The sequence below is a fragment of the Osmerus mordax genome, chromosome 1 (genome assembly GCF_038355195.1).
Source record: "Osmerus mordax isolate fOsmMor3 chromosome 1, fOsmMor3.pri, whole genome shotgun sequence".
NCBI lineage: Eukaryota > Metazoa > Chordata > Actinopteri > Osmeriformes > Osmeridae > Osmerus > Osmerus mordax.
The window spans coordinates 12,665,610-12,692,888 of NC_090050.1; the positions used below are offsets into that span (position 1 = coordinate 12,665,610).

At 46.3% G+C, this 27,279-nt stretch overlaps 1 protein-coding gene across 2 annotated transcripts; it reads left to right on the forward strand.

Moving 5' to 3' along the window:
- The first annotated feature begins 740 nt into the window (after positions 1-740).
- iffo2b (intermediate filament family orphan 2b) lies at positions 741-26,643 on the forward strand. 2 transcript variants are annotated; one of them, XM_067241731.1, is made up of 8 exons: positions 741-1,563; positions 16,015-16,075; positions 17,153-17,248; positions 19,233-19,403; positions 20,406-20,554; positions 21,327-21,531; positions 21,942-22,040; positions 22,748-26,643. In XM_067241731.1, exons 1-8 carry the CDS (start codon positions 1,073-1,075, stop codon positions 22,976-22,978), a joined length of 1,503 nt encoding a protein of 500 aa, XP_067097832.1. In that variant the 5' UTR covers positions 741-1,072; the 3' UTR covers positions 22,979-26,643. The 2 variants fall into 2 exon arrangements, with proteins under 2 accessions (XP_067097832.1, XP_067097840.1); XM_067241739.1 differs by having other exon boundaries at positions 21,357-21,531.
- The last annotated feature ends 636 nt before the right edge of the window (positions 26,644-27,279 follow it).

Below are 27,279 nucleotides of genomic sequence, written 5' to 3' on the forward strand. Positions count from 1 at the left end.
AGAGAGAGAGAGAGAGAGAGAGAGAGAGAGAGAGAGAAAGAAAGAGAGAGAGAGAGAGAGAGAGAGAGAGAGAGAGAGAGAGAGAGAGAGAGAGAGAGAGAGAGAGAGAGAGAGAGAGAGAGAGTGGCGGGGGGCTCTGTGGCCCCTTGTGGGATTGTTTAGGCTATATCTTGTGTAGGCTATGTCCTAAATAAGAATCTCATGTCAACTACTGGTTATTGCTTATCGAATCCAAAAGTCCTTTAATAATACTGCAGTATGGGCACTTAGCCCATTTGTTCTAGGACTGTTGGATGACTTTGTTGTGCAAAATTATACAAACTTACTGCCTTTGGGCCATTCATGTTTGTGTGTGTGTGTGTCAAAGAGAGAACGACAGGGTGTTTAGGCTAGATGTGTGTGTGTTCTTGAGAGAGAGAGATAGAGAGAGAGACTAATAGAGAGAGAATGAATGAGGGGTGGGTGGGGTGATGTATACAGTTCCTAGTTTAGCAGATTGAAACATGATCCAGCGGCGCCACAAAGACACACAAGGCTCTGAAGAGCCTGCCATCAACCACATACCGGAGACCGAATGAAGTGACGTTAATAGGATCACAGAATCAGGGCGGCGAGCCGAGAATCGGGCAGAGCTGGTTCTAGTGAGGATATCATCAGCAGCACCTGACGAAGCAAAGGCAAGGCACACGCACGGAAGCTTACTGGGGAGGAGGGAAGATGCCGCCTTCAGTCTGCGTCAAAGCTGAGATGCATGAGCATGAGATGATCTTGCGGGTGCCGTGGTGTTTTTAGGACACAATTAGTTTTCGCAGATCAAGGCAGATAATTTCAGCCGTTTTTTTGTTTGTTTGTTTTTGTTGTTGTTGCTGCAGAGCAGCTATGGTTGTCTCACCCACGGCGGCGTCAGTCCTATTCCAATGATTTTCATTTTAGGAAGAAACTACTTGGGGAACTTGTATTTAGGGGGGTATGCAGAAAATGGAGATGAGTTTGGTTGTTAATTCATTTTAGAAAACACGACCAAAAAAACAACAAGAAAAGCGTTTTATGATCAGGTATATGTTTACCAAATATGATGAACTCGTTTCTTTTCTCTGATGCTTCATCTGCTGCAATGATTGCCACAATACCAATCTCATCTGCTGGTACGGGCGCAGTGACCAGCGCTCTGCGCAACGACTTGGGCTCCAACATCCACGTCCTGAAGACTTTAAACCTGCGATTTCGTTGTTTTCTTGCCAAAGTTCACGAACTCGAGCGAAGAAACAAATTATTGGAGAACCAACTGCAGCAAGCGTTAGAACAACAGCGTTACCAAGGTCCTTATACTCGTGAAGTTGCTGTCCAAACAGACTCACCCGAATCCAGGCTTCCCGGTACCATTTGGAGTTTCACCCACGTGAGGAGACAAGGGGAACGCTTCGAGACTCTCCAGGGGCCCGGTGTGTCCTGGAATCACCCAGACGGAGTCGGAGTCCAAATTGATACCATCACCCCAGAAATACGAGCTCTGTACAATGTTCTGGCCAAAGTCAAGCGAGAGAGAGACGAATACAAGAAAAAGTAAGTTCCCAAGTCTTAAAGTCAACAAAACAAAAAACACTGACACTATTATGCACATGTAATTGATTGGTTTCTATAGGTCAACAACTGATCATCCAACTGAACTTAAATTATTTCTGATATCTGAATGGTGTTTGAGGCTTTAGTATAGATAGTGCAATCTCCATAAACCTGTTTCAACATTTTCCAGTGTTTACTGATTCATTGCAGTGCTTGAGCCACAGTGCCTCTGTGTATTAATTGACCGTGAATAGGAAACGATTAGTGATAATGATATAATAGTATGTGTGTGCTTTTATGCATCTGTGGGTATTATCCATACTTTACTGCTCCTCTGCATACATTCCAAATGTGGTGAGCATGGTCAGGTCAGTAGTCTCCTTGTTCAACATCCTGTTTCTTCTATACCCACATTGATGTCATTTCCTGTGTATCATAGTGCAGCAGTGTCTCTGATTCCCCCCAGTACGTCACAGCCGAACAGACTGGCAGGGTATGCTGTTGCCATGGCCCCATGCCAACCCAACGGCCCCCTTTTTCTCATGACTCACCCACAGTGCCATTCAAACCGTGCAGGTACCTGGACCATGGGGCACTCTGTCACCATGTAGTCACACTGCACACATGCAGTCATCAGAGACAGGATGCCCTTGTTTCTGTACTCCACCAGGCACAAATGTTTACAACTCGAGGCCCACACAAATACATCTCAGGAGAAATTCTAGATAGATGGCCAGTTGTAATATTTCCCTCATTCAGTCAGAGAGACTCTAAATACTGTGTCTGTGATGTGTCTCTAACCATTTAATATCTGCTTTTAATAATAACCCACACCTTTCTGAAAACACTTATGATAATAGCTCTCTGAAAGATTATTTCTGGCTGTTAACCAAGTGGCCCAGGCTCTGGCAGCCTATTTAAGGTTATTCAAATCCAGAAATTAATTTAAAAAAATATTGACACCTTAATTCTATTAACATTGTGTCTGTACAGGAAAAATATATGAAATTAATATATGAAATTACTCTGCAGTCAGAAGGAAGCAGCCTGCTTTTCAAGATTTCGATCATTTAAATTTCGAATAGGTCTCTGTGCAACTATAGCTCGGACTCCCAGCTCTCTCCAGTAGCACTCAGATGTACCTCACAGAAGGACTGGCACCAGTGGTTACTGCTGGTCACATGGCTTCATAATGACTCCCTCCCCAGGTTTTCTCTCTTGGGCCAGATCACCTAGAGCAGATCGGAACCCTAGCTGTCCTCTGTTTGAAGCTCAGGCACCAGCCAGTAGACCAGGTGGTCCTCATAGTGATCTGAGGGCAACAACAGGGCTAGCAGACTGGGCCACCTCCTCACAGAGGCCCTCACACACCTGCACTGTTCAGGCTCGGCGGCGACATCCTCCTGGTTTACAGAAGAGTGGGGGGTGCCCCCCCCCCTCCCGCTTGTTTTCTCTCCCTCTCAGGCCTCATGCTAACATCCCTTCAGCCTCCTGCCTTCTTTGTCTCCACCCCCATCCCCTCATCCTTCACTCCACTCCTTCATTGCTTTGAGCTTGCCCCCTCTCCACTCCCCGTGTCACACAGACTGCTTTGTAAGGCTTCTCGAGCCTTGCGTGGGGGCGGTTTCCCGGGGGGGGGGTGCACCTCCAGGCCTCGCTGGTGATTTATTAAAGCTCGACAATTGTGGACACACACCCTGAGATGGATGGCCGGTCATATTTATAATCCTTCCACTTGCATTCATACAGCAAAGTTATTCACTGGTTCATACTATTTCTCTTTACAATGCAGCCTTTCTCTGCGTATTTCAGTCCAACTGTAGACTGTATTAAACCGCTTTGGCAAATGTCAAGACAGCTATATACTGTTTTGGTTGATGGTTTATGATGAGAAAATTGGAGTTGGCCAGCTTTATTTTGAGGTATCCAGTATTCATGTATCTATATCTCTGGCATCTTCACATACAGATAATTAAGTAGGGAGAAGTCTACTTGATTAACGATTTATTTGATATAATCGGTGACAGCAGGATTTGTTATCACATAGTTTCTTCTTTCCCACATGGCACCCACACCCACACCACACCTCACTGCAGGCAAAACAATAACAATAAACCTGGAACAACTGAGAGCTTCAGTTGCAACACATCTTTTGTTCTGCTGTTGGGTAACAGTGGTTGTTGTCTCTCGGGGACAGATTTTAGTGGCAGATTTAGTAGAAGCTTGAAAAGATTTAATGGTATTTCCCAACTCTAATCAAAAATAATTTGTTTTGACAGTTGCAGGTGACAGTTAACTAGTTTATTACCTGTGTTTGATCATCTGCCATACCAAGAAATCCACCTGTCAAATTAGTTTTGGAGTAAAAATGAAGACGTGTTGCTTTGCTTATGTCTGATATAAGTTTAGTAAATCACCTTCACAGGGAAGGTGGTGGTCTTCTTCTGCAAAGTGTGGGACAGAGGGTTTAGAGTGTCCCATATATTGACAAATGAGAACACAAAGTAAGGTGAATAAGGTCACTGCCAGTCTCTCTGCAGAGAATGTCTCTCCTTGAGATTTATCCTTGTGGGTCCCTGTGCTGTAGATCAACGACGTGATAAAGATGTTCAAGGGCTGTCATGTGAATCATGTGTGAAGGCCTTCCTGGTAGGGCCACAGAAAACAGGATGTGAGGAGAAGGACATCACATCAACATATACGTCTGGTGTCACCTTCACCATTCCTCTATGTGTATCTTCTTTATGTATTGCTAATGATTAGCTTTGGTCAAATGTGTGATGTCACATCACATTGGTGACCTTTTCTGTTGATTAAACGGCCGGGATCAACACTGGGATCAACACTGGTCAACATGTCCTGTGCCTGCCAGGTTAAATAGACACAGAGAAAGAGACACAGAGAGCGATCCATCGCACAGTGGGTCGTTAGACACATTCTCAATGTGCAGTGCTGGCTTCAGCTTTTCTCCATTGTTGCCCTCAAGGACGACACAGCAGCAGGCTATACCAGAGATGGGATCAAAACCGATGATCCCGGTTTAGTTGAATTTTTGGGTGAGACCTCGTGTGTAGAAAGGAAGCTGCGTGCCCTCTCAAATACCTGAGGAGGGCTGGGGACAGAGGAGGACGCCCGGAGGGGAGCTTCTTTCCTTCCCCCATTAATAATTGAAGGCCTGGCTGAATTTAGCTGCGCCTCCGTGCGATCTTGAGTGGATCAATGGAACCAGAATCCTGAGGAGACACTTTCAGAGGCTTTGATCTCTCTGTTTGTGCTCGGAGGAGATGAAAGGAGGGATTTTAGATCCATCCCAAAAGGAGGTTAAGAACTTGGCCCGAATGAAAACATTTATGAGGCTAATTGCTAAGACAATACCAGTGTAGGTTGTTTATACTCTGCATATAAGTGTTGTTTTCTTGTCTGTTTGTTAGGTATAATAGTTGCATGCTGCGTTCTCCAAATCAGAGCAACATGCTGTTGTTCTTTAAACCTCTCTGTCCATCTGTAAACATGACCTGTGTGGTGTAATCCAGGTCTTCTGCTTAGGTAAAGGATTTTCCCTTAAGCTGGCGTCTGGCAGCAGCAGCCCTTGTTCCAGCCCCAGCCTCCACAGCCTCAGCCCCCTCAGCCCCAGCCTCCTCAGCTTCAGCCTCAGCCATAGCCTAAGCCTCAGCCTCCTCAGCCCCAGGCCCAGCTTTCCAGCCTCAGCCCCACAGCACTGGCACCAGCACCAAATCAGGGCCCAGCCCTGTGCTGCATCTTGGCTCTCATCCCCCGCTGTTACTGTGAACTGCTGCCCCCCCCCCCCCCCCCCCCCCCCCCCCACTGGTGCACAGGCAGAGTGAGCACAGAGTACACACACACCCACACACACAAACACGCATGCACACACACACACACACACTCACACACACATACACACCCATACACTCCCACATACACACACTAGATTCCTAGATGACAGTTTCTCTTCCTGTCTCTTTCCCACTCTCCCGCTCTCTATCTCTCTTAGACACACACTACCATAATAAAACCATTTGTGTCTTTAATTCTCTATAGCCACAATGTACGCTCTGAAGTAATTACCTACTGACCTCTATGGCCACCCACAAAGCAATATCAGGCCTTGTGAAGGGCTGTTAGAGCAGATTACACTGTCCTCTCCTCACTGGAGGTCCCAATAAACTCTACTTTCAGTCCCTGGCAGGTTGAAGGTCAACCTAGACACAGTGTAAGGTCAACAACAGCATGCTGAACTAGGAGGGAACAGGGCTTTCTGTCCGTGTTGAATGTGTGGTTAGTTTGTGTGTTTGTTTCCTGGTGGGTTGTTTGTGAGGTTGACAAGCCATGCAGAGAGGTGTAAAGACACGTGCAGAGATGATAGAGAGATGGAGAAGGAAGTTGTCCCAGGTGGTCAGGTCAGGTGTTTTTCATCCCCTCCCTAGAGTCTGTGTTTTCTCTGAGAGAGAAAGAGAGAGAGAGAGCCCCGCCATGCTTTTGCTACCGTGGCAGTGCTGGAGCGAGCGGCTGCAGCTGATTATTCATGGGCATCGATGGAGCCCAGGACAGTGGAGCCCAGGACAGCGGCACCCTGCCACAGAGGAGCAACGCAGCTGTCTGTCTCTGCTGCCTGCTGCGGAGAACAGGGAACGACCGCGTTCTCTCATCTCAGAAAGGTGCAGATGTGCTGTGCTGTATTCAGTCCTGGATTCTGAGGCTAGTCTAAGGCATTCAGGAAGCAAATGTAGTGTTAATCCCAGGAGAATGAAAATAGGTGATCCTTCATCCGAAATAAGGAGGGAGGCTGGGGGTGTCCAAGACCCTCCATAAATCTACAGTGACCAGCATTGTTTTTTTGCGGGGGTGCATAATGTATTAGGATCAACAGTATAGGGCTTGATATCATGTTCATGCATGTGCTATGCTACACTATTCAACAGTAACATTAGATCTAATCTACCTCACGCAAATTCACTTGAAAGCCTTTGGAGTTGTCATCCCTAATCCTCGATTGTTTAATCCGGGCGATGGCAGCAGTGGACTTGTTTGTATCAGTCAGTCAGTGTGTCAGGCTGCTCCGTCCATCTGTCTGTCCTGACCGCTGCGTTCTCAGAGGGTGTGAGGGTCTGATGGCGTGCGTGCTGGTGATCCTAAGCAGTGAGTCGGAGCCAACAGTCATGTGCTGACAGAGTAGGGCGCCTTTAAAAGCCCGGTATATCTAAAGCTTATAATCACACAGGCAAAACCAGGGTGTTTGTGGTTGACAGCTAACGAGCTACATGACAGATGACCTGGGTTGCTACCTTACCCTGCCGTAGAATCTGGTTCTAGGGGTGTTTCCTTTTGTATATGTCCTGTCAATTATTTAACAGGGTTGGTCAGCATCTGTGTGAGTGTGTGAAAGTGATTTCTGACCTGCGGCCCTCGTCATATGCCATTAAACCCAAATGAGGCTGAAACTCTTCAGACCAGGGCTCTTAATGCCGCGAGACACTTTTATCCTCTCTGACAGGGTTTTCATTACCGCTGTTTGAGTGGCTCTCCACTCAATGGGTCGTCATCATCTTAGCCCAGAAGTCCACTCATGTTGCCTCTCACGCTTCTCAATGAAATGGTTGAAACTGGTGATTTGAACTGGAAGTCTCAGACCTTTAATGGAGTCTGTGCCCTACGTTTCACCAGAGTGGAGGGTCGCGGGTGTGATTCCTTCCTCTTTCACCCCTGAGCGAGGCACCTTTCACATGGGTGGTTGTGTTGTGTGAGTGTTGCTGCTCCCATGGTGCCTTGCAGTGTCTCCTGTGACCCATTCCAGATCCTCTCTGAATTCACAGACAGCCATTCATCTTACTGTCATGATATGCTTTGTCCCTGACCTTCCAATTGAATGACACTAGGGTGGGCTTTCACATGCAGTATGAAAGGAACATGTATGTATAGCTGATCAAAGTGTTTTTGAAATGATATTGGCCGGGTTTCCCAGATTCGTTAAGAAGCTCTTAGCGTTAAGAGCTTCTTAGGAGCGTTTCTTAGAACGCTCCTAAGAAGCTCTTAGCGTTAAGAGCTTCTTAACGAATCTGGGAAACCCGGCCATTGTCGGTGCCTTTACTGTGACTTTTAAATGGAGCCATCGTGACATTTAAAAAAGATCATACTAACCCTGCAGGTGTGTGTACTTAAATGATACAATATAACGATTGTAATTATGTATAATTATCTTTGTATTCATTGGTAATGGGGCATGTAAAATATGCCTTTCACTTGGCTTCAATAGTACACACCCTAATGTTCAGGGATCTGTGCCAGAAGATAGCATCTTCTGTTGTTCTGTTCTGTACTGTAACAAGACTACACACCTCATTTCAGATTGGCTCCACCCTGCCCTAGCTTGCTGGAGCGGGTTAGGATGCGAGGGTTGGAGGGCGATGACACAGAAACATGATTCATGACAACAAATAAATCCCCATCATTTGTCTAAACGGAAGTCCCATTCAAAAATGAGGGGTAGTCACAAAAGACTGAATCCCCCTTCCCCAGCCTGTCCACAAATTCGTTTTTACCCTGTGTGAACGAAAGCACCTCTTTCCGTTTGGGTTGTGTAAATAGCTGGGGGTAGACCAAGTGCTGGTTCTGCTGTGTGCTTGCATGTGTGTGAGTGTGTGTGTGTACGTGGTGGGCTTGCTATGAGTATCAGGGTGGACTGATTTACCGTTTAACTACCCTCCAGCCTCTCAGCTTGCAGGAGACCATCCCATGCTTAATGCAGATATCCGTTTAGCCAAGGGTTCTTTTTCATAACATTAAAGTGAATTTTGAAGTGAAGACATGTTTTTATCTGACGCAAGGCAGAATATAATTACATTTACAGTACAGGCAGTGCAATACTGTGGTAAGATAGACCTCTGTTTGAAGTATGTGAGACAAACTTGCTGAACAAACTGTTCATCTATATTCCGTATGGATTGAGATGGATTAACCCATTCTGGATGTATTGTGTGTCTGGTTCTGATGCTTCAGATGTTAGCTGTAAGCTCTGTGCCATGATAGTGAAGGGATCTATGTGAGAGAGCAACAGCGGTAGTGTGAAACCTCCTGACCAGGCTCGAGAATCCACAGACTCAACAGAAACAGGAAACACGGGAGTGTTTCCGTTAAAGGGTGTTCGCACAATGGAAGCCCATGCCAGCAGGAGCAAGTCCTTGCACAGTTGTTCCAAAAACATCGGACTGCCCATCCCTCTTTCTCTCAAGAGAGCAATTAACTGTTTAGCATTTTGGGATGATCTTGAATCCTGCCTCTCACGCAAGGTAGGGGCAGTGTCAGCACGTGGACGCCCCAGGTGAGGAGACTGCCCCCCTCCCTCCTCCCTCCCTCCCACACACACACACACACACACACACACACACACACACACACACACACACACACACACACACACACACACACACACACACACACACACACACACACACACACACACACACACACAGGAACCCCTCAGGGGAGACAGAGCAGGGCCATGGCTGGCCGTCTCTGAGGTTGAGCCATTAGATAATGTGTTTGCACTGTGCAGACGAGGCCAGCACACAGTCCTATTGTTGGGGCTTGTCAGGCAGTGTGGTAATGGTGGGAGGCCTGGGATTAGCACTGGTGCTGTGTTGGTTCCAGCCCATCCGGGACCCCACCCTCGCTGTAGGAGTTTCCACTGTTACCTACACAACAGATCCTATTGACTGTAGACTTTGATCAATGTAAAGTTAGCCTACACATTGTGTTTAAGAAGCCCGGGGCTTTCAGAGGGAATGGCGGAGTAGACAATGTGGTGGTCGCTCTGGGAGAATCCCCTTTTCAGGGCAGACCGAGCTATGTTAGCTCATGTCTGGTACTGTGTCTGAACTTGCCCTTCAATGCCTCCTTTATGTAGGGATGTATGGAATTGTTTTAGGCAGTTTTAACTTCAATAAATGTCATGGACGCAGCCCCAAAAATATGTCGTTACAGTAAGTGAATGTAGATGATTGCGTTTTCATTTTGTATATGTTTAGATTTGAGTTGTTTTTTAATCAGTTATGTGGACATTTGACACGTATGTGTGTAATGATTATAATCTTCCTGGTTTATCTGTGATATCCTGGTTTGTAGCGACGGTGGTTTGGAACTCTTGAAGCTGTTCTGATGCGGTTGCCCTACGGAGACTCCCGAATGGTCTTACGGAATGGTCTATAATAATAATAATAATTAATTTAATTTATAACACACTTTAAATTCTGAATCTCAGAGTGCCACAGTACATAGTAAAACATAGTTAAAACTATAATAAAATAGATTTAAAAAGTACGTCTATGGTAGACGTCCAGTAACCTGTGTTCAATCCCCAACCCCCAAGCCTTCTCCTTGTGATTTAGACACAGTTCTGGAACCTTATGCAAAACAGAACCCTGAAATGAGAAGTAAATACGATGGTTGCCAGACCATATTTGACAACCAATTCATCCTCTGCATGTAAAAGGGACACATTCATCAAACTCACAGCTTTCATTTTCCAATACCTTCAACCTCCTCCCCTCTATGTTAAACCTATTTAATCCAGTCTGCTCCAGGCAAACAAGCAGGAATCAGCACTATACTGTCTCATCCTCGCACATGTGTAAGGAGTTAATCATATGCTCATACACACAAACACACGCCCATACACCCACAACCCCCCACACACGCACGCACACAAAGAAACACACGTTTGTGTTTTAAGTTTATTCCTTGTTTCTGCAGATGACTAATTGCCCTTGTTTATCGGGAGAGTACAGCACCCTATGACTGGACCATTTCAATCCTTCTTTCCATGAAGAACCCATAGGTCATTCTAGCGTCATGTTCTACTTTCACTCTGTCAGCTGGCTGTTCTTCTCAGTGGCATCGATGGTGGCATGTGAGTCAAGGTTGCAGCTGGTACGGCATGTGGTCTATTTGAAGGCCTGTATGTATTTCTAGCCGTGGAAGGGGAGAGGAGCCATGCTGAAATGTGTTGACTCATGAATACCCATGATTCCCTTTCTGAGTCAGGCCATCCCTGTTTAACCAGGCGTAGCAGGAGTGGTTCAGGGACTCGTGCCTCTAACCCTCCCATCATCCCAGCATCACCTTCAGAGTCTCTTGTCTTTTCGACAATATGTGGGAACCGGTTGTGTTATAACTAAAAAAAGATGACTCGCCTCTGCTTTTAAAGATGACGAGGAGCTTTAGAGAGAGGGAAAACTGAAAAATCAATAGACGATTTGAACTATTGCTGTAGCATGCCTCAGTGCATTCATCTCAATGTTCTCCTCCCATATCAGTCTCAGCCCCAACAAGTGATGTTTGTCTCGCCAATCAAACACACTGTTACATCCGGGTGACCAGTGATCCCCCTGAGAACCATTACTGGTCACTTAGCAACAAATGTGAAAGGCTATATTTAAGAATGTCTAATGGCTCGGCTAGCAGGCTCACTGTTTGTCTGGCTGGCTGTTTGTCTGTCTGGCTGGTGGGCTAGTTGGTTTGGCTGGCTAGTTAGCTGGATGGTTGACTGGCTGTTTGGCTGTCTGTCTGAATGGCTGTCTGAATGGTGCTGCTGGAGCATGAAGACAGGTCACCGGGTAGTCAGTTAGTTGTGAGTGATGCCCCTGCTAGGTGTGCCTCTGTAGTCTGCATGATGGAGTGATCTGGGAGGGGGTGTGATGGAATGGATCTGGATCAGGTGGAGGCCAGGGGCGCCACACACATTGATAGGGGAGGGTGAGAAGGTCAGGGTGGGAGGGGGAATGAGAGAAGGAGGCAGGGGGTAGGAGAGTGAGGGGATGGGATGGATGGATTGTGGGGACGCGGGGAGGGAAGCGAGGGGGGAGGGAATGAGAGGGAGAAGGGCGTAGAGGGATCGGAGGCGAGGGTGTTCAGGGAGGAATGAGATCAGGGCGAATCAGAAGAGGTCCGACCTTGAGGCCGCGCTGTCGACTGTCGACTCAGCAGCCGTCCAACCCGCAGCCCTGCTGCAGCCATGCAACGCCCCCCCCCCCCCCCCACTCCCACTACCACACACACACCACTGCTCATTAGCACCCTACACATGTCCACACCCCCCACCCCGCCCCTCAACCCATCCCCGTGGACAGCATAGATCACACAAGGCAGCAGCCGCACGACAGCCAATCAATACCCCCCCCTCAGCTCCTCCTCCATCCCTAGCACGCCACTTCCCTTCTCCAGTATTTCCCATCCTAACCTGGGTGTGAGGCAGGTTGGTGTGGGGGGTAGGATGATCTGTACCGGAGGAGTGAGTTATGGGTGAAGGCCCCCCCCCCTCCCTGGGATGTTGGATTGCATGAGGGAGGCTGCCAGGGGGAGCAGGATGTGTACAGACCCATGGATAGAGTTGCATGAGACGGGTCACGTGTGTTCCAGCTAGTCTCTCTCTGTGTGATTTATCTGTGTTGTCAGTGGGCTCATCGTCTGTGAGTGCTGGTGTGTATGTGTGTGTTTAGTGAATGTGTGTGTGTGTGTGTGTGTGAGAGAGAGTGCGCGTGTAGTGCATGTCTGTGTGTGTGAGAGAGACCGTACAGTGGGGTTTGTGTGTATATTGGTGTCTGTGTGTGTGTGCCGGAAGTGGTATGGAGATTGTGTATGGTTGTCTAGGTCTGTGAGTGTGTGCGTGTGTGTGTGTGTGTGAGGGACAGAGCAGGCTGAAGGGTGTGTGAATGCTGCATGTAGCAGACATATTGATCCTTGAATTCCTCTGCACATCGTTTTTGATATCTCTGTTTGATCTGTGATCTAATCAATCCCAGTGGATTTACAGTACCCGACACAGAGATCACTTCTCCATCCTAAAATAATAGTGAAACCAGTCAATTGTGTTTCATTGATCGTATTGATTCTGTTAATTGTATTGATGTGATTATCACAGTTGGTTCTCCAGCTAGAGGAAAATTGTTGTCACCTTACAGCATGGAAAGTGTTGCTACCTCCCCCCCTCTGATGTTGCACAAGACATGATTATCACACACACCTTTCACTGCAAAGATTTAACATTAGGGTAGATTAAAGATTTTGGCATGCACAAAAGAAAATATCAGATTTTTTTACATTTCAAGCAATTCGGCACGCATCACAGTAAATGTAGCAACATGATTTAATTGCTCTGTCGTCATTGTTAACGATCTAACCACAGAACCATTACTCCTTGAAAAGGTTGATTGTGCTGCAGTTTAATGGTTCCTGCTTGGGGCGATGGGGATGAAGAAAGGTTCCTCATGCTGGCACGCAGAATAGGTTCCCCAGGCCGGCATAGAGACCAGACACAGGGAGGGGGGGTTGTCAGGAATATTAATCTATCAAGCATTGCACAGTCAGTCGGTGAACAAGTTTAAGAAAGCTTTATTGCTTGCGGCCGGCCCACAAGGAGACAAAAACATCACACGCCATTGTGCTACAAAGTTTGTCTGCTAGCATGTTGCGCTAGCTACCTATTTAAGCAGCCCCGCTCTTTACAGTCCTTGGTTAAGACAAAGGCATGCAAATGTCCCATGGCTCTTCTTCATTGGCTCCTTGCATAGACCTGGCGCGCATGTGTGCGTGTTAAAGAGTGTGCGTGTTCACGACGTCAACCCTGACACTAAACACAGAATCATTCTTATACAGGATAAATGTGTTACATCTTCAATTTTCCAACAGGGATACGGTGAGGTGGGGGGGGGGGGGGGGTGCAGATTGGCTGAAGAGGCTTTGCGTCTAACAAGTAACATTTTGGTTCCTTTTTAATGATGCGGTTGTGGCTTGATGTTTTTTCCAATTAGGTAATTGATTGTGCAGGTTTCTTCACCATTACTGTTGCCTCTGGAGTGCAGTGTTCTATTCACATCGCTGATTAAATGTAGAGATTCAGGGACCACAGACAGACAGACAGACAGACAAGGTAGATATAGAGACAGACAGGTAAACTTAGAGACAGGCAGACAGACCGGTAGACACAGACAGCCCGACAGACAGACAGGCATACTGTTGAGACAGGCAGACATACACAGACACATGCAGACAGACAGGTAGACATACTATAGTGATAGGCAGACAGACATAGAGAAAGGCAGACAGACAGGCAGATGTAGACGAAGGCAGACCCAGACCCAGACAGATACCTCGGTAGTAATGACACCCCAGGCTCTGACAGAGTCTCCTGCTGTCTCTGGCCTTGTAAGGAGACTCCAGGCTTGTTGTGACTAACCCCAGACAAGGCCCCAGCTTCCAGCAGTCCTTGTGGGGCAGGGTTGTATCAGAGCAGGGGCCGGAATACCTTCCTCATGCTGAGGTCATCTCTGTGTGGAGCATGAGGCTGCTTGCTTTGTTTACATTCCGTCTCCAGGAAACATTTGTGTTTTTTTTTTGCTTCGGACTGCTGGGATAAACCATTTTCATAATCAACGTTTCCAACACAGCTTGGATTAAATAGCTGTATTTTGTAGATTTATTTGGTGTAGATTGTAGATTTATATGGAATTCAATAGTTGTTAATATTTTGAACCTTACTGACCTGTCTGGATGTTGTTTCGTCTGCTGATGTAGGAGTGCAATTCCCCCCCAGGGATCAATAAAGTGCTGTTCTACTCTACTGTACTTCAAAGATGTTGGAATAGCCTTTTAACTTCAATAGCATCCCCTTGAATATGACATAGACATAAGTACATGCATAGTGTAGTAGTTTGGCTGTCTATAAAACATGTTTATTCAGTAGGAAGCCCCTCAGATAGTCTCTCCATCATTAACGAACACTGCCACCCCACACACAATCAGAGATGGAGGAAGTGACATCACGCCCAGAGAGGAAGTGACCAGCTGTGCTTACATCATGTCACCGATCATGGCCAGAACTGTTTCCTGTCAGCAGAGGAAGTGATGCGGTTGTGAAGTCCCGTAACCTCACAGTGTCGTGAGGTAGTGTGTCTGGACTCAGAGAGAGGCCGTTAAGACCAGGTATTCCATCACAGCGTGACGGCTAGGGACTCTTGTCCTGTTTCCCTAATTAGACAAGACACATTCAGAGGCTCTCAGACAGGAACAAGGCAGGGTTTGTTCTTAGAGGAGACAACAGTGATGGGTGTTGATTTTGTCACTGGGGTATTTTTAGCGTTGGGTGTGTTTCCATGGTGATTAAGGGGCACAGATAAAGATCGATGCCTCAGCAATCGTCAATTGGGGTGGGGATGAGATGGCCCCCTCAGCATTCATTTGGGGTGGGGATGCGATGGACCTTTTCACTCTTCTCTCTCAAACACACACACACACGCACACACACTGTTGCCCCCTCTGTGGTCAGCCAAATGACTCACAGACAAAGTCACGATGGGTGTCTGACGCTAAGGCTTACCTCATGACTGGGAATAATATCTCAGTCCATTCATTAATGTCCCCCTCTGTCTGGGACCATCACCCACTCAGCCTGCCTGTGCCCTGGCCTGGGCTGGCCTGTATCCAAGGGCAACAAGACAGGGCCTATTCCTGGCCAGACCAGACTGGGGTAAAACAGTTGATCATGGTCTGTTTTAGAGGTCTGTTGATGTGATAGAAACAGCATGTGTGAGCAAGAGGAATGTGTGAACAGACAGCTATTTTTACCTCATCTTGCTGGGCTGCCTTGGTAGCTTGGAGATATATGATCTATCACGTCAGAGATGAAGTTAAGCGCTGACTAAGATTGACAGCTGAGCAAATGGCAGGGTCAAACTGTTTACATGTGGTTTTTCATTCATTTGTTCACACACATACTTAAAAATACATTCCCGTGGACACATTTCAATCAAAATTATTCAAATGATTCTCAAATGGCTTCCAATGTACAAAACCCCATTGGATGCATTTGGTTTAATGACAGCAAGTCAATCATTTACGACACTTAACGGACTCACGTTTATATCTCACAGGACCATGGTGCATAACCGTCCATTTCAGTTACTCATTCAGGTTTATTTTCCATAGAGGCTCATGCTCGGGCCTTCATCTGTATTTACTCTGTGTGTATGGAAAGAATGTTCCCTCCGTCGATGTTAACACATCAACAAGCCTGAAGTACAGAAGTTTCCATTGACCAGAAGGCAGTTAGGCAGTTAGCATCATGGAATCTGCGCGGTCACACAGTACATTGTGTCCATCAGCAGGGCAAACAAACAATACGTTTGTAGATATAAAACAATATACGTGACGGTTATTTGCTTCGATTTGTGGCCATAATTTTCTGTGTTATCGTGACGGAAGACAGAAAAAAAAATTGTCATGGGAGACATACAGGTCTGACTGACAACGTCCAGTACGTCCAGCTGTGTACCTTCACCCACAGCAACACCAGGTAGCAAGCGCTGACCTCCCTCAGGAGAAGTATATTGTGTGACCTTTGACCTGCCGTGGTACTGACGAGGATGTTGTGTGTGTTTGTAGATGGGAGGAGGAGATGTGCAGACGAGATCAGCTGGAGAACATGGTGGAGACTCTCCAGGAGGTGAGATCAGCAGCAGCATGACCTTCAACATTGATTCACACCAACATCTGCACCACACTATGCCAAGACTAGATTATAGGGTGGACATCAAGCTTAGGTTGAATGTTGTAAGCATAGATCGATTATTTAATAGCTACGCTTATGCAATCATACAACCTTATACACCTTTCACACTCAAGTACTGCAACTATAGTCACTTACTTGTCAGACTCCTTTTTAATTCAATGGAACCTGTGACCTATATGGATTGTTCTGGATAGTAATCCACTGGTCTGATGTTAAATGTTAGTACAGTACTGATTCTCTTCCTATCCACATCCTCTCTCCCCCTTCTCCCTGCACTCCCCCTCTCACATCCTCTGACTCCCTCTGTCCTCCCCCCTTCCCCATCTCCCCTCTCTCCCTTCTCCCTGCCCAACCCCTTCCTTCCTCATCCTTCCTCTCCCCCTTCTCCCTATTCTTCCCCATCCTCTCTCTCCCCCTTCCCCCAACCCCTCCCCAACCCTTCCCTCCCCCACTGTCCTCCCCCCTTCCCCATCTCCCCTCTCTCCCTTCTCCCCTACCCTACCCCTTCCTCCCTCATCCTCCCTCTCCCTATTCTTCTCCATCCTCCCTCTCCCTTACCCCAACCTCTCCCCTCCCCAACCCTTCCTCTCCTCCATTCCCCTCTCCCTTTCTCCTCAACCTTCCGCCCTGCTCTGTCCTACGAACCTATTGATCAGCGGCCCCATCTGTGTTTGTGTAGGATTATGGGTCAGCAAAATGGCAGAGCTGGCTGGCGTCCCTGGGGGCCCTCACCTCTTAGAGAGCAACACACAGGCAGATGTTGCCGTGGTTACACTGTATGAGTGTGCGGAAAATCTGCTCAATCTTCGTCACTTCAAATGAACTGTTGTTTTGGCCTTCTGGCCTCTTGACACAGTGAGCTTCTTCTTGTAGGTCTGTGTGTGTATGTGTGTGTGTGTGTGTGTGTGTGTGTGTGTGTAAATATGGCATGTGTATATGTGTGCATGTGAATGTGGAGTGTGTGTGAATAATATTATGCTACACATATTATGTGTGTGTGTTTCCACCCAGAGTGCCCAGGAGTCGGAGGACATCCAGGATGAGCTGAATGATAAGGTGGAGAGGCTGAAGGCTGAACTGGTGGTCTTCAAGAGCCTCATGACTGATGTGAGTAAAACTGCATCACGACCAGAACCCATCCACTCTGAAACAAGCACTTAGTGTTACAGATTCACACCACTTTTCACAACAACAGTGTGTCAGGTAAATTCCAGACAGTTCAGTCCAGGGCTGAACACTAGCAGCTGAATAAACAATTTTTTGGTATTTCTCAAAGAGATAGATTCAGTTAGTTTGTTGTCATTTATCATGAAGACACCCTACACACTCAGTTGTATTGTAGGCTAGATTCACAACCATTCATTTGGATTCTCACCCTTTAGTCAGAAGAAATTGCGTGCTGTACCCACCGGAGGGCCTCTTAGACAAGCATCGGTAGAGTAGTGTTCTCTGTGGAGAAAGCCTTGGCAACCACTGTAATACTGCTAAAACCGTACCCTTTAGTCACTATGTGTATTTCGACATGCAAATAAATGTAAATGTGCCTTGCAGAGTTGGGAAGGATCCCCCAGCTCAGTTCCCTTCTCTGACAGGAAGGCTGTTACATACAGCAGCTGGCCCTGACTCAGGCTAGCTAGCTCAGGGAGGAATATCGTCTTCTGGATTCTAGTAGAAACCGTTCTAGCCCTGCTTACTGTACATCCCGGATATTGGCTTTTGCGTGAACAGTAACTGTGTGTTTTGGTTGTTCCCCGTATTGAGTTGTGGGGTGTGTAGTCAACAGTAGCTCTCCTCTGAGGACCCAATGTATATTCAGTGTATACATATCCATGTAGTTAAATTACATATGTGTACTGCACAGTAGCCTAATAGACAGAGGTGTGGTCTAGTATGAAGTAGCGGACATACTGTGAATTTACCAAGCCCCCCTCCTCCCTGTACTCCCTCCCCCGCCCCCCGGCCCCCGCCCCCCAATCCCCACCTACTGTATAACCGCTCATTCTATAGTGCGCTAGCAGGATATCCTTTGGGCATGCGGTGTGTGCCTGCGCATCACCTAGACTACACCCCTGGGAACAGAGCCGCTCGTTACAACACAATGTATCTAAACTGATGGCTCCCCAACAATGTTGAGTTTTCACCCTCTGCTGTAAGACGTGTCCTTAGATTAGGTGTACTTTTGTCATTGCTCACTATAAAGGGTGGTCGTCGTCAGAGCTCCCAATATGTCACGAGGAATCTGCATCTAAAAGTAAGAGATAACTCCTCTACTGTATATATTAGCCTTATTACGCCACCCCACAACCCCCTACCCCAACACCACCACCCCTCAACCTAACTAGACTGCTTTGGAATAGCCCAGGGCTTGTGTTGTTAGTCAAGACTAGCTCTGTCGCATTCTAGCTCGCCTGTTGACTGTGTGTGTGTCATGTGACTGAGAAACAGAGAGCAGCATGGGAGTTGCTTTGTTGGGGAACGTTTGGTTGTTAACTGGTACTCCTGTAGAGGCCCTATACAGATTTCCTGGTACGGTACTGATGCACATGAGGCCCAGTTTGACATCCGAGTTATTTTTGACCTTCTTCCGCAAAGTGTCGGTGCATGTTGTCTTACTGACCCAGACAGACTCACAGACCCTTCTGACTGTTTGGTTTCTGCTGGGTGTGCGGTGTGACCTGGATGTGGGCTATGCAGTTAGATTGATGGTTGCTGTCAATAGTACCGTCCCCCTCCCCCTCTCCTCCCCCCATTTCTATATAAAGTCAGCATGTCTTACTGCACATCACTGTGTTTACTGATTGATAGTTTAAAAAAAATGCTTTTATGACAGTGGTTCCATGAAGATTTTTTTTCTATAAATATTCCTTTCTTCTTAAGAGAAGGAGGCCTGTGTTGAATATATGAAGCGCTTGAAGTTTGCTTGATTTTTTCAAATCAAACAAGAAGTCGTTTCAAGCTACAAACTTGGGCATGCAAGGGAAGCTAAATCAAGTAATCTGGGAAGTACCTTTTATGTCAGTTTTTGGTGACTTGCAAAATAAAAGTCTTACTTCACTAAATCCATGTCTGTCTTCCTCCCCCCCTCCTCCAGCAAATGTCAGACCTGGACAGTAAGATCCAGGAGAAGGCCATGCGTGTGGACATGGACATCTGCAGGAGGATCGACATCACGGCCAAGCTGTGTGACGTGGCGCAGCAGAGGAACTCAGAAGACATGTCCATGATGTTCAACGTCAGTCCTGCCCGCTCACTCCCTGAGAGGGTGGGTACAGTCTGTGTTAGAACCTCCTTAGTTACAGTCAGTTTGAACCTCCTTAGTTACAGTCTGTTAGAACCTCATTGGTTACAGTCTGTGTTAGAACCTCCTTAGTTACAGTCAGTTTGAACCTCCTTAGTTACAGTCTGTTAGAACCTCATTGGTTACAGTCTGTGTTAGAACCTCCTTAGTTACAGTCATTTTGAACCTCCTTAGTTACAGTCTGTTAGAACCTCACTGGTTACAGTTTGTGTTAGAACCTCCTTAGTTACAGTCTGTTAGAACCTTCTTTGTTACAGTATGTAAGAACCTCCTGAGTTACAGTATGTTAGAACCTCCTTAGATACAGTTATTATTAGAATGTTCTTGGCTACATTTTGTATTACATATTGTAGACTGTCACTGTCATGAGTCTGTAGCTGTTGTAGTAGGACACCATTGAATACTGTATTGTACAGTGTGTGTATAGTAACCCACTGCTGAAAGAGAACTTACTACACGCCAATCATAAGGGATTCATGAGACAGTTGCTGCAAACCTAAATCTTTAATGGCACATATCAGGCACAAACATGCTTTTGTCTGGACATGACTGTGGATTATCTTGCACGCTCGCATGCACACACACACGCATACACGCACACACAAACAGTAAACTACTCCCTGACCCCCATGGCCCTACACACACACAAACACCCAGGTACATACACAGTCACTGCTCAGCAGGGAAGTGCTGATGCAGTGACTTTTCTCGCTGCACACAAGGTTATCACATTGCGCCGACAGTGCTGGCCTGCGCCCAGCTGTGGGCCCAGCCAGGACCAGACCACTGGCCTTTCAGGTGCTGCATCACACTGTCGCTCGGTTAAAAGTCAGATGGAGGAAAAACACCCAGACAAAATACTGAATCTGTGCAGTCAAACATCGATGCAGTAATTCTGTCTGGCATGTCTGTGTGTGTGTGTGGTACGTATGTGTGTGCATGCATGTGTGTGTGTGTATGTTACAGGGTGCCATGGCATGCTGCAAAAGGAAGGAACGCAAGGCTGCGTCCGACGAAGACAGTTCTGAGATGGACGCCGACCCCAGCACCTCAGAAGAGGAGGGCCCGGGGACACTCAACATCACTGACGAGATGAAACGCATGCTCTACCAGCTGTAAGAGGCCTCACACACACACACACACACGCCGGCAAGAACACTCGCATTCAATTACACACACACATACTTATTCGCATAGTCCCCCACATGCTCACATACGTACACACATTCAATCACACACACACACAAACGCACACTCACACACATGCAGTCTATCCAAACTGTCCACTTCCATCAAGTAGCTAGCTAGAGAGACGACAGCCCACTGTTGTCTCTCTGCAGTTGCTGCATATCAACTGTCTGCTCTGCTGTGTTGCAGTGCATAAACTACTGTGCTGTTCTTCACCGCCATCTAGTGTTCATATCCAGGACTGCATTTGTCACACTGAATTTAGCTATCAAATATATAAACACATTTTCTGTCAAAAATCTGCATTTGTGTTGGTGAGACACTAATGGCGAGAACAACATCCCAATATGGCTTTATGCAAATGTGATTTTCATTGGCAAATATTTTTTTTATGTGTCACTACATGTCCCCTTCATGTCCCCTAACTAAACGTCTGTCCCCAGTCCTGTCCTACATGACTTGCATGATCTCTCTATGTCCCGGTGCATGTTCTCAACTCTCTCTGTATCTCTCACTTCCTTATCTGTGTCGGCTGAATGTTGAGCCTGTTGTCTTTCTTTCCCCCTTTGTTTCCACTTTCTTCTCCTTCCTGTCCTCCCTCCTCCTTCCCTCCTCCTCCGTTCCTCCCCCTCTTCCTCCGTCCTGTCCTGTCCTCCCTCCCCCTCTCCTTCCTCCCCTCTCGCTCTCCGCCCGTCCCAGACATGGTACAGATAACTCCTCTGTTGTCAGGCGGGAGACGTTCGACATCGACGACGACTGTGACAGTTTGACGTGGGAGGAGAACGAGGACACGCTACTGCTCTGGGAGGACTTCGCCAACTACAATGTCACCCCAGCCGTCGCCCTGGCGACCGGCACGGCCCCCTGCGTTGCCAACGGCAACTGTGCCGAGGGCCAGGAGCCTGTGAGTTTGAGCTGCCCTGAGGATCAACGGTCGTCAGATGTAGGAGAGGCAATGTTTATAGTAAACATACAGTAAGGATTTACTAGTAGACATGGAGGATTGACACATTACGTCTAGGGTATAGGTATAGCTTTATTGGATGGGTATAGCTGTAGGGAGTAGTTATAGCTGTAGAAGGTAGAGAGAGATCTAGGTAGAGATATATGGGATATATATACAGTAGCTGTAAGGGGTAGATATACCTCATCGGGGGAGCAATTAACTGCAAATCAAGAGCTTGCAGGTTCAAATCCCCCTGCATCTCACTTTGAATACACTTGTCTGCTAAAGGAATGCATTACATGCCTTCACTTTTTCTTTGGTATTATAAGTTGTTGTAACTGTGACCCGTCTGAATGCTGCCTCTCCAGGTGTCTCAGGATGGAAGCCTGGGCAGCTTGATAGACGAGACCGAGTCTCTGTTCAAGACCAGGGAGCAGGAGTACCAGGAAACCATAGGACAGATTGAGGTGAGAAGGCTTGTTGACGTGATCGTCGCCTTGTTGGCGTTTGTATATTTGTCAATGTGGGTTAGTGGGTGTTTTGTGTAGGTGTGTGTGTGTGTGCGTGTGAGAGAGAGAGAGAGAGAGAGAGAGAGAGAGAGAGAGAGAGAGAGAGAGAGAGAGAGAGAGAGAGAGAGAGAGAGAGAGAGAGAGAGAGAGAGAGAGAAAGAGGGAGGGAGGGGAGAGGGAATGAAACCCACTGAGATTAATATACCTGTGAGTGATTGTCCCTGGGGTCAGATCCCCTGTATTAAAGAGAATAGAAACACCTGCCATGGTAAATACAGGGGGGCAGACTGTGTCTGTCTGTGATTTATGAGAGGTGTTGTCCCTCCTGCAGTTTGGTTTTGATTTGTGAGCAGGGCTAGTGATCCAGTCCGGTGCTGTTTTGGCACCTGTCTCTGCTCTCTGTTCTGGATGTCTTAATATCTCTCTCCACTCTTCCCTCCTCACGCTTCCTCGTTCTTTCTCATCCTCCCCTCCTTCTCTGACATCTTGCCCGCTCCCTACTGTCCTCTGTCCCTCGCTCGCTCCCTCCCTCTCTCCCACCAACCCTCCCTCACTCACTCACTCACTCACTCATGTCTTCCTTCCTTTCCCCTACATTCCTCTCTTCCTTCCTGTCTCCCTCCCTTCCTTCCTCACTCCGTCCCTCACTCCCTCCCTCCACTCAGGTGGAACTGGCCACAGCGAAGAGTGACATGAACCGCCACCTGCACGAGTACATGGAGATGTGCAGCATGAAGCGAGGCCTGGACGTCCAGATGGAGACCTGCCGGAGGATGATCAAGGGCGGCAGGAGCTCCCCGTCGGTCAGCTCCGTGGCCAGCAGTGACTCAGGGAACACCGACGAGATCCAGGACGAGCTGGACAAAGACGGAGAGGGCGAGGGACCAATCAGCTGATGGCTGACCTGCCAGGTCCCGCCCCTGTCTCCGCCCCCTCCCTTGCTTTCTCACAGGATTCTTGCTCACAGAGCTCCGCCCATATGTGGGGGAAGGTGTGGGGTTCGAGGGGACACTGTTTGACATTGGGTCTGCTTGTTTTCCACTGGCGGTGCAGCCGGTGACGTTGCAGGCCCGAACTGGTGCTTTACTGTCTGTTGTCATAGGGATAAGGAGGGTTTCTTTGCTTCATAAAGTGTTCCAAGGCAAAGGTGTGATGTGTTTAATGACTGAGTTGTGCTCAGCTCCTCAGTGCTGGCTCCTACAACCCAGACATCTTGACCCAGCAACGTTTTCATGAGTCAACATGGCTCACTGCTAACCTTTTTGTACCACAGACAGTTGCGTCACCTCATTATCACCTTTCTACTAAACTGTCACCTATATGATACAGCTCTTTTGGTGAACAGGGAAAAATCTTTGGTGTTTACCACTGAATAATGATGTACTTATTGAGTTTGTCTACAGAGCTACACCCTGCAGGACAGCATTGTTAAGAAAGCAAGTTGCCACCTGCATGTGCTCCATAGGTGGATGAACAACTATTTGCGGTGCAAATACAGTATAGAAACGAGAGTTGACAAGTTTCCACCAGAGCCGAGCACGCTGTCTAGTTGTTTAGCTCCCACCACCAACCCAGGGTTGCCAGCATTGACAAGAACCAGAGCACAACCCATAGCAGAATAATGCACTCTACTCTTCAAGTTCTATGCAATTTAGCTCGCCTTATTTCTGACCTTTGACCCTACAACCCCCTGCCCCCCCTTCCCTTCCCTCGCACCCCCTCCCTTCTCCCGGCTTCTCTCCTGTCCCCTGTCTCCTTGTACTTGGCTGTCTGAAGCCAGGCAGGTTGTTTTGTATCTGAATGCTCCTCAGTGTTTGCGTCCTGGGTGTGTGAGGGATGGGGGGTGTGAGACGTTTAGTACTGGCATACTAAACTGTGTTGGAACAGTGACCCTTCGTTGAGTCCAGAGGGAAAGCATACTGTTTATCTTCTAGGTTCAAATGAATATCTGAGAGACCCATGAATATCGAATCAGTTATATCAACCGGTTTTGATTAAAGCTAATAAAGATGTTTGTTGAGTTATTAAACTGCCTTATGCTGATTATCAATCAATTACCTTGACAAGTGTTCCTTTCCATTCGTAAACTCATTTTGTAGGTTTTTGCTTTGAAAGAGTCAAAATAGTTGTGTCTGTTGCGCATACAAGATCGATAAGCATACAAGATCGATCCATACAAGCAGGCTGGCAGGTGCGTTCTTGATTTTCTTGTTTGTTTTCCCTTCTCTTACCAGCAGGGAGCACTGTTCCCAGCAGATTTCTGTTCTCCGCACCATGTGCTCTGGATAGGGCTTTAGACTTGACTGTACATACATAGAGGGCTGTTGGCATGTGATATTATACCCCAGAGGCCTTTCTGTTCATATTGCTTTAGATGTCATGAATTTCATTGTCTTACATATTTTGCTCGCAAGTGTTTTTCCTTGAAAACAGATGAACGCATGAGGATTGGAGATGGGTTTACTGGGGCTCTTTGGTAAATGTATTTATGTATTCATATAGCCGAATAATGAGTTGTTTTTCTGGACACAGAACAAATGCTTTGTCAACCATGAAGTTTTAAAAATGTAGAACGTCAGATGTCGTTTCAGCATGTTTTCTCGCTGAAGAGCAGCAATCGTCATTTCTGTCATTTGTTTTATTTTCAAAAATTTGCGAATTGGAACCAGATAGTTGTGACAGTACAGTTTTGTAAATCTCCATGTTTCAAATTACAAAAGAATTGTTCAACATTTGAATCAAATTTATGTAGCTTTAACTTACTCACTGAAATTACATTTTCATGGTTAAACTGTAAGGGGTCAGAAAAGGATCCATCTTGTTTGGATTTGAAGCATTATCTGATGTCTACCTAATGGGTTTATTGTTTGATGTGGTCAGTTGATTGGGCATCTTTTCATCAGAGACAACAGGAAGGGAGGGGCCATGTGTCCTGTTACTTGACATAGATAACTGATCTGAAACCAGCCTAACAGGTGCTGTGGCTACTGATGCTAGTACTGATACTTTGTGGGCCCTTTGTGGACATTCTATGTGGCTGAGGTTATTGATTCATGGTTGACACAAGGACAATAAGGTATGTTGAATTACCTTGATACTGTATAGTGGATAAGTAGCCTATTGTGCATCCATGCCAGAAACGGTCTAGACTCTGGATAGACATCTGAAATATTTGTACTTATGGGAGAATTTTATGTTGACTTACAGTATCAAATTTTGTGTGATTTAATGTAAATCACATGACTTCATAAGTATAGTTTAGAGCCTGATAGAAGGATTGAAGAAAAGGTGGTTTGGGAAGGTAATGTGGTGTGGTAACCTTGTCTGAGTCTAGAGTCACTCCAAACATCGACCACATGACCCAGATGTACTTTTGGTCTAATGGCTGACTCTTAAGGCTTAGTGGGTGGGCAGAATGGGTGCTGGTATGTGAGCCAAGGAGCGGTAGGGTACATGGTGCAGTATGGGCTCAAATGCCATAACTGTTCAATGTCCCTAATCAAAGTGTCTGGAAGACGATAACGGTATGAAAGTAAGAATGTACAGTTGAAAAGATTGTAACAGCCTAAACTTTGATGAATGTACTAGATGGATTAGAAAAACAACAGTTGTCCCGTCCCTTATGTGAGCTTTTACCCTAAACGAGTGGCCAAGCCTCGTGAAAAAAAACAAAATGTCAATTTACCAAACCTCCCTTCTCACTGTGTCATCCCCCACCCATGTATCACTGCTCAGATTGGGCATACAGGAAATACTTGTGGGTGTATGTATGGTGTATGCATGCATGTCAAGTAGACTACATCATTGCGTTCTGACTAGTACAAAACTCAGGCCAAGAAACATTGATTTTACAATACTTTATTGTTCTGTTTTTAAAGGAAGCCAACATAAAGGGTTTAGTTGAAAACTGAACTGTTTAACCCCATCAGGACAGTGCTACTCTTAATGTCTGGACGTCAGGTTACTTGGTTGAGGCATCATATGGTTAGTTGTTCAGTTGGATGTGATTTTAATCAAAGTAGTGCTGGGATCTAAAGTGCTATATTAGCCACTGTTGATGTGTATCTCTCAATGCTGTTTTTTTCCCTTCATCCTAAAAGTGTAACTTGTTGATGGTATGTAATCTTTGCTGAGTCCTACCTTTGTCCTCAATGAGAACTTCCTGTCAAATGTATCCTGGTCAAACATTCTGCGTCCTATGGTTTTATAATGCAGATATGGTAGGCTACATGTTGGAGACAGAGATGAAGTAGATAACAGTATAACTTTTAAATGTGGGAAATTTAAGAGTGGGACTGATTAATAAGGACATTACATGTTATGCCACTGTATTTTCATACTTTAGGCAACCTGTTGGTTATCTCTAAAGTCAGCTGTCTCCATTTTCTTGCCTTTGTTGTACTGCATATCTCTTTGCATCATCAATTAAGTGTTTCTTTGTGTGGGTAAACAATTTGTAAAACATTTCGTTCATGTGGGTTTGGGGTATATTGTTTCTGTATAATGAATGCACACTATATGGTGTTGGGGTGAAACAAAATAAAAATGATGGGTAACATAGGATATAGCACTGTGTAGTGTTTATTTATTTACATTGTAAACTAACAAACGTTAAAAATCTAAGGGCTGGTGCACCATGTCAATAAATCAAATGTCATTTTGACTGATGGTTTTTCAAACCTAACGGGCTTCAACATGACATCCCTCTGAATTACCGTGCAACATTTCACCCTGATATGTCCAAAGATGACGGAATTTCAACTGTTTGAATTCTAACTAATCTGATCATGCTTGGTCATTGGTTCAAATCAATATGATTCTCCTCTTCCTCCCTTCATAAGCCTCCACTGGTGTACATGAAATATGAAGTATGAAATACGTGTCTGTATCATGTGAAATTTGAAATGGTTTGCAATGTTGAGGAGGAATCCGCCATTAGTGCTTTGTTTGACTAATTGTTTGAATATAAATATATTTGAAGCTAGGAAGTTACGATATGGTATGCAATGTATGTCGGACGTTTTGATCTGTCAAAAATAGAACTGACCGATTCAGAGATCACTGTGCGGTGCTGTGATTGGTTGGGATGTCTTCTTTCAGCTGAATGGCTAATCACCGACTCGCCCTCTCGGTTCTCTGTAAGTTTCATTCGAATAGGGGAGATTTACCTGCTAATACTTTTACCTTTAAAATATAC

Coding starts and splice junctions, on each gene's coding strand:
- iffo2b (XM_067241731.1), top strand. CDS start 1,073: ATGATGAACTCGTTTCTTTTCTCTGATGCTTCATCTGCTGCAATGATT. Junction 17,249..19,232: donor TCAAGAGCCTCATGACTGAT/GTGAGTAAAACT, acceptor CCCCTCCTCCAG/CAAATGTCAGACCTGGACAG. Junction 21,532..21,941: donor GTGCCGAGGGCCAGGAGCCT/GTGAGTTTGAGC, acceptor CTGCCTCTCCAG/GTGTCTCAGGATGGAAGCCT.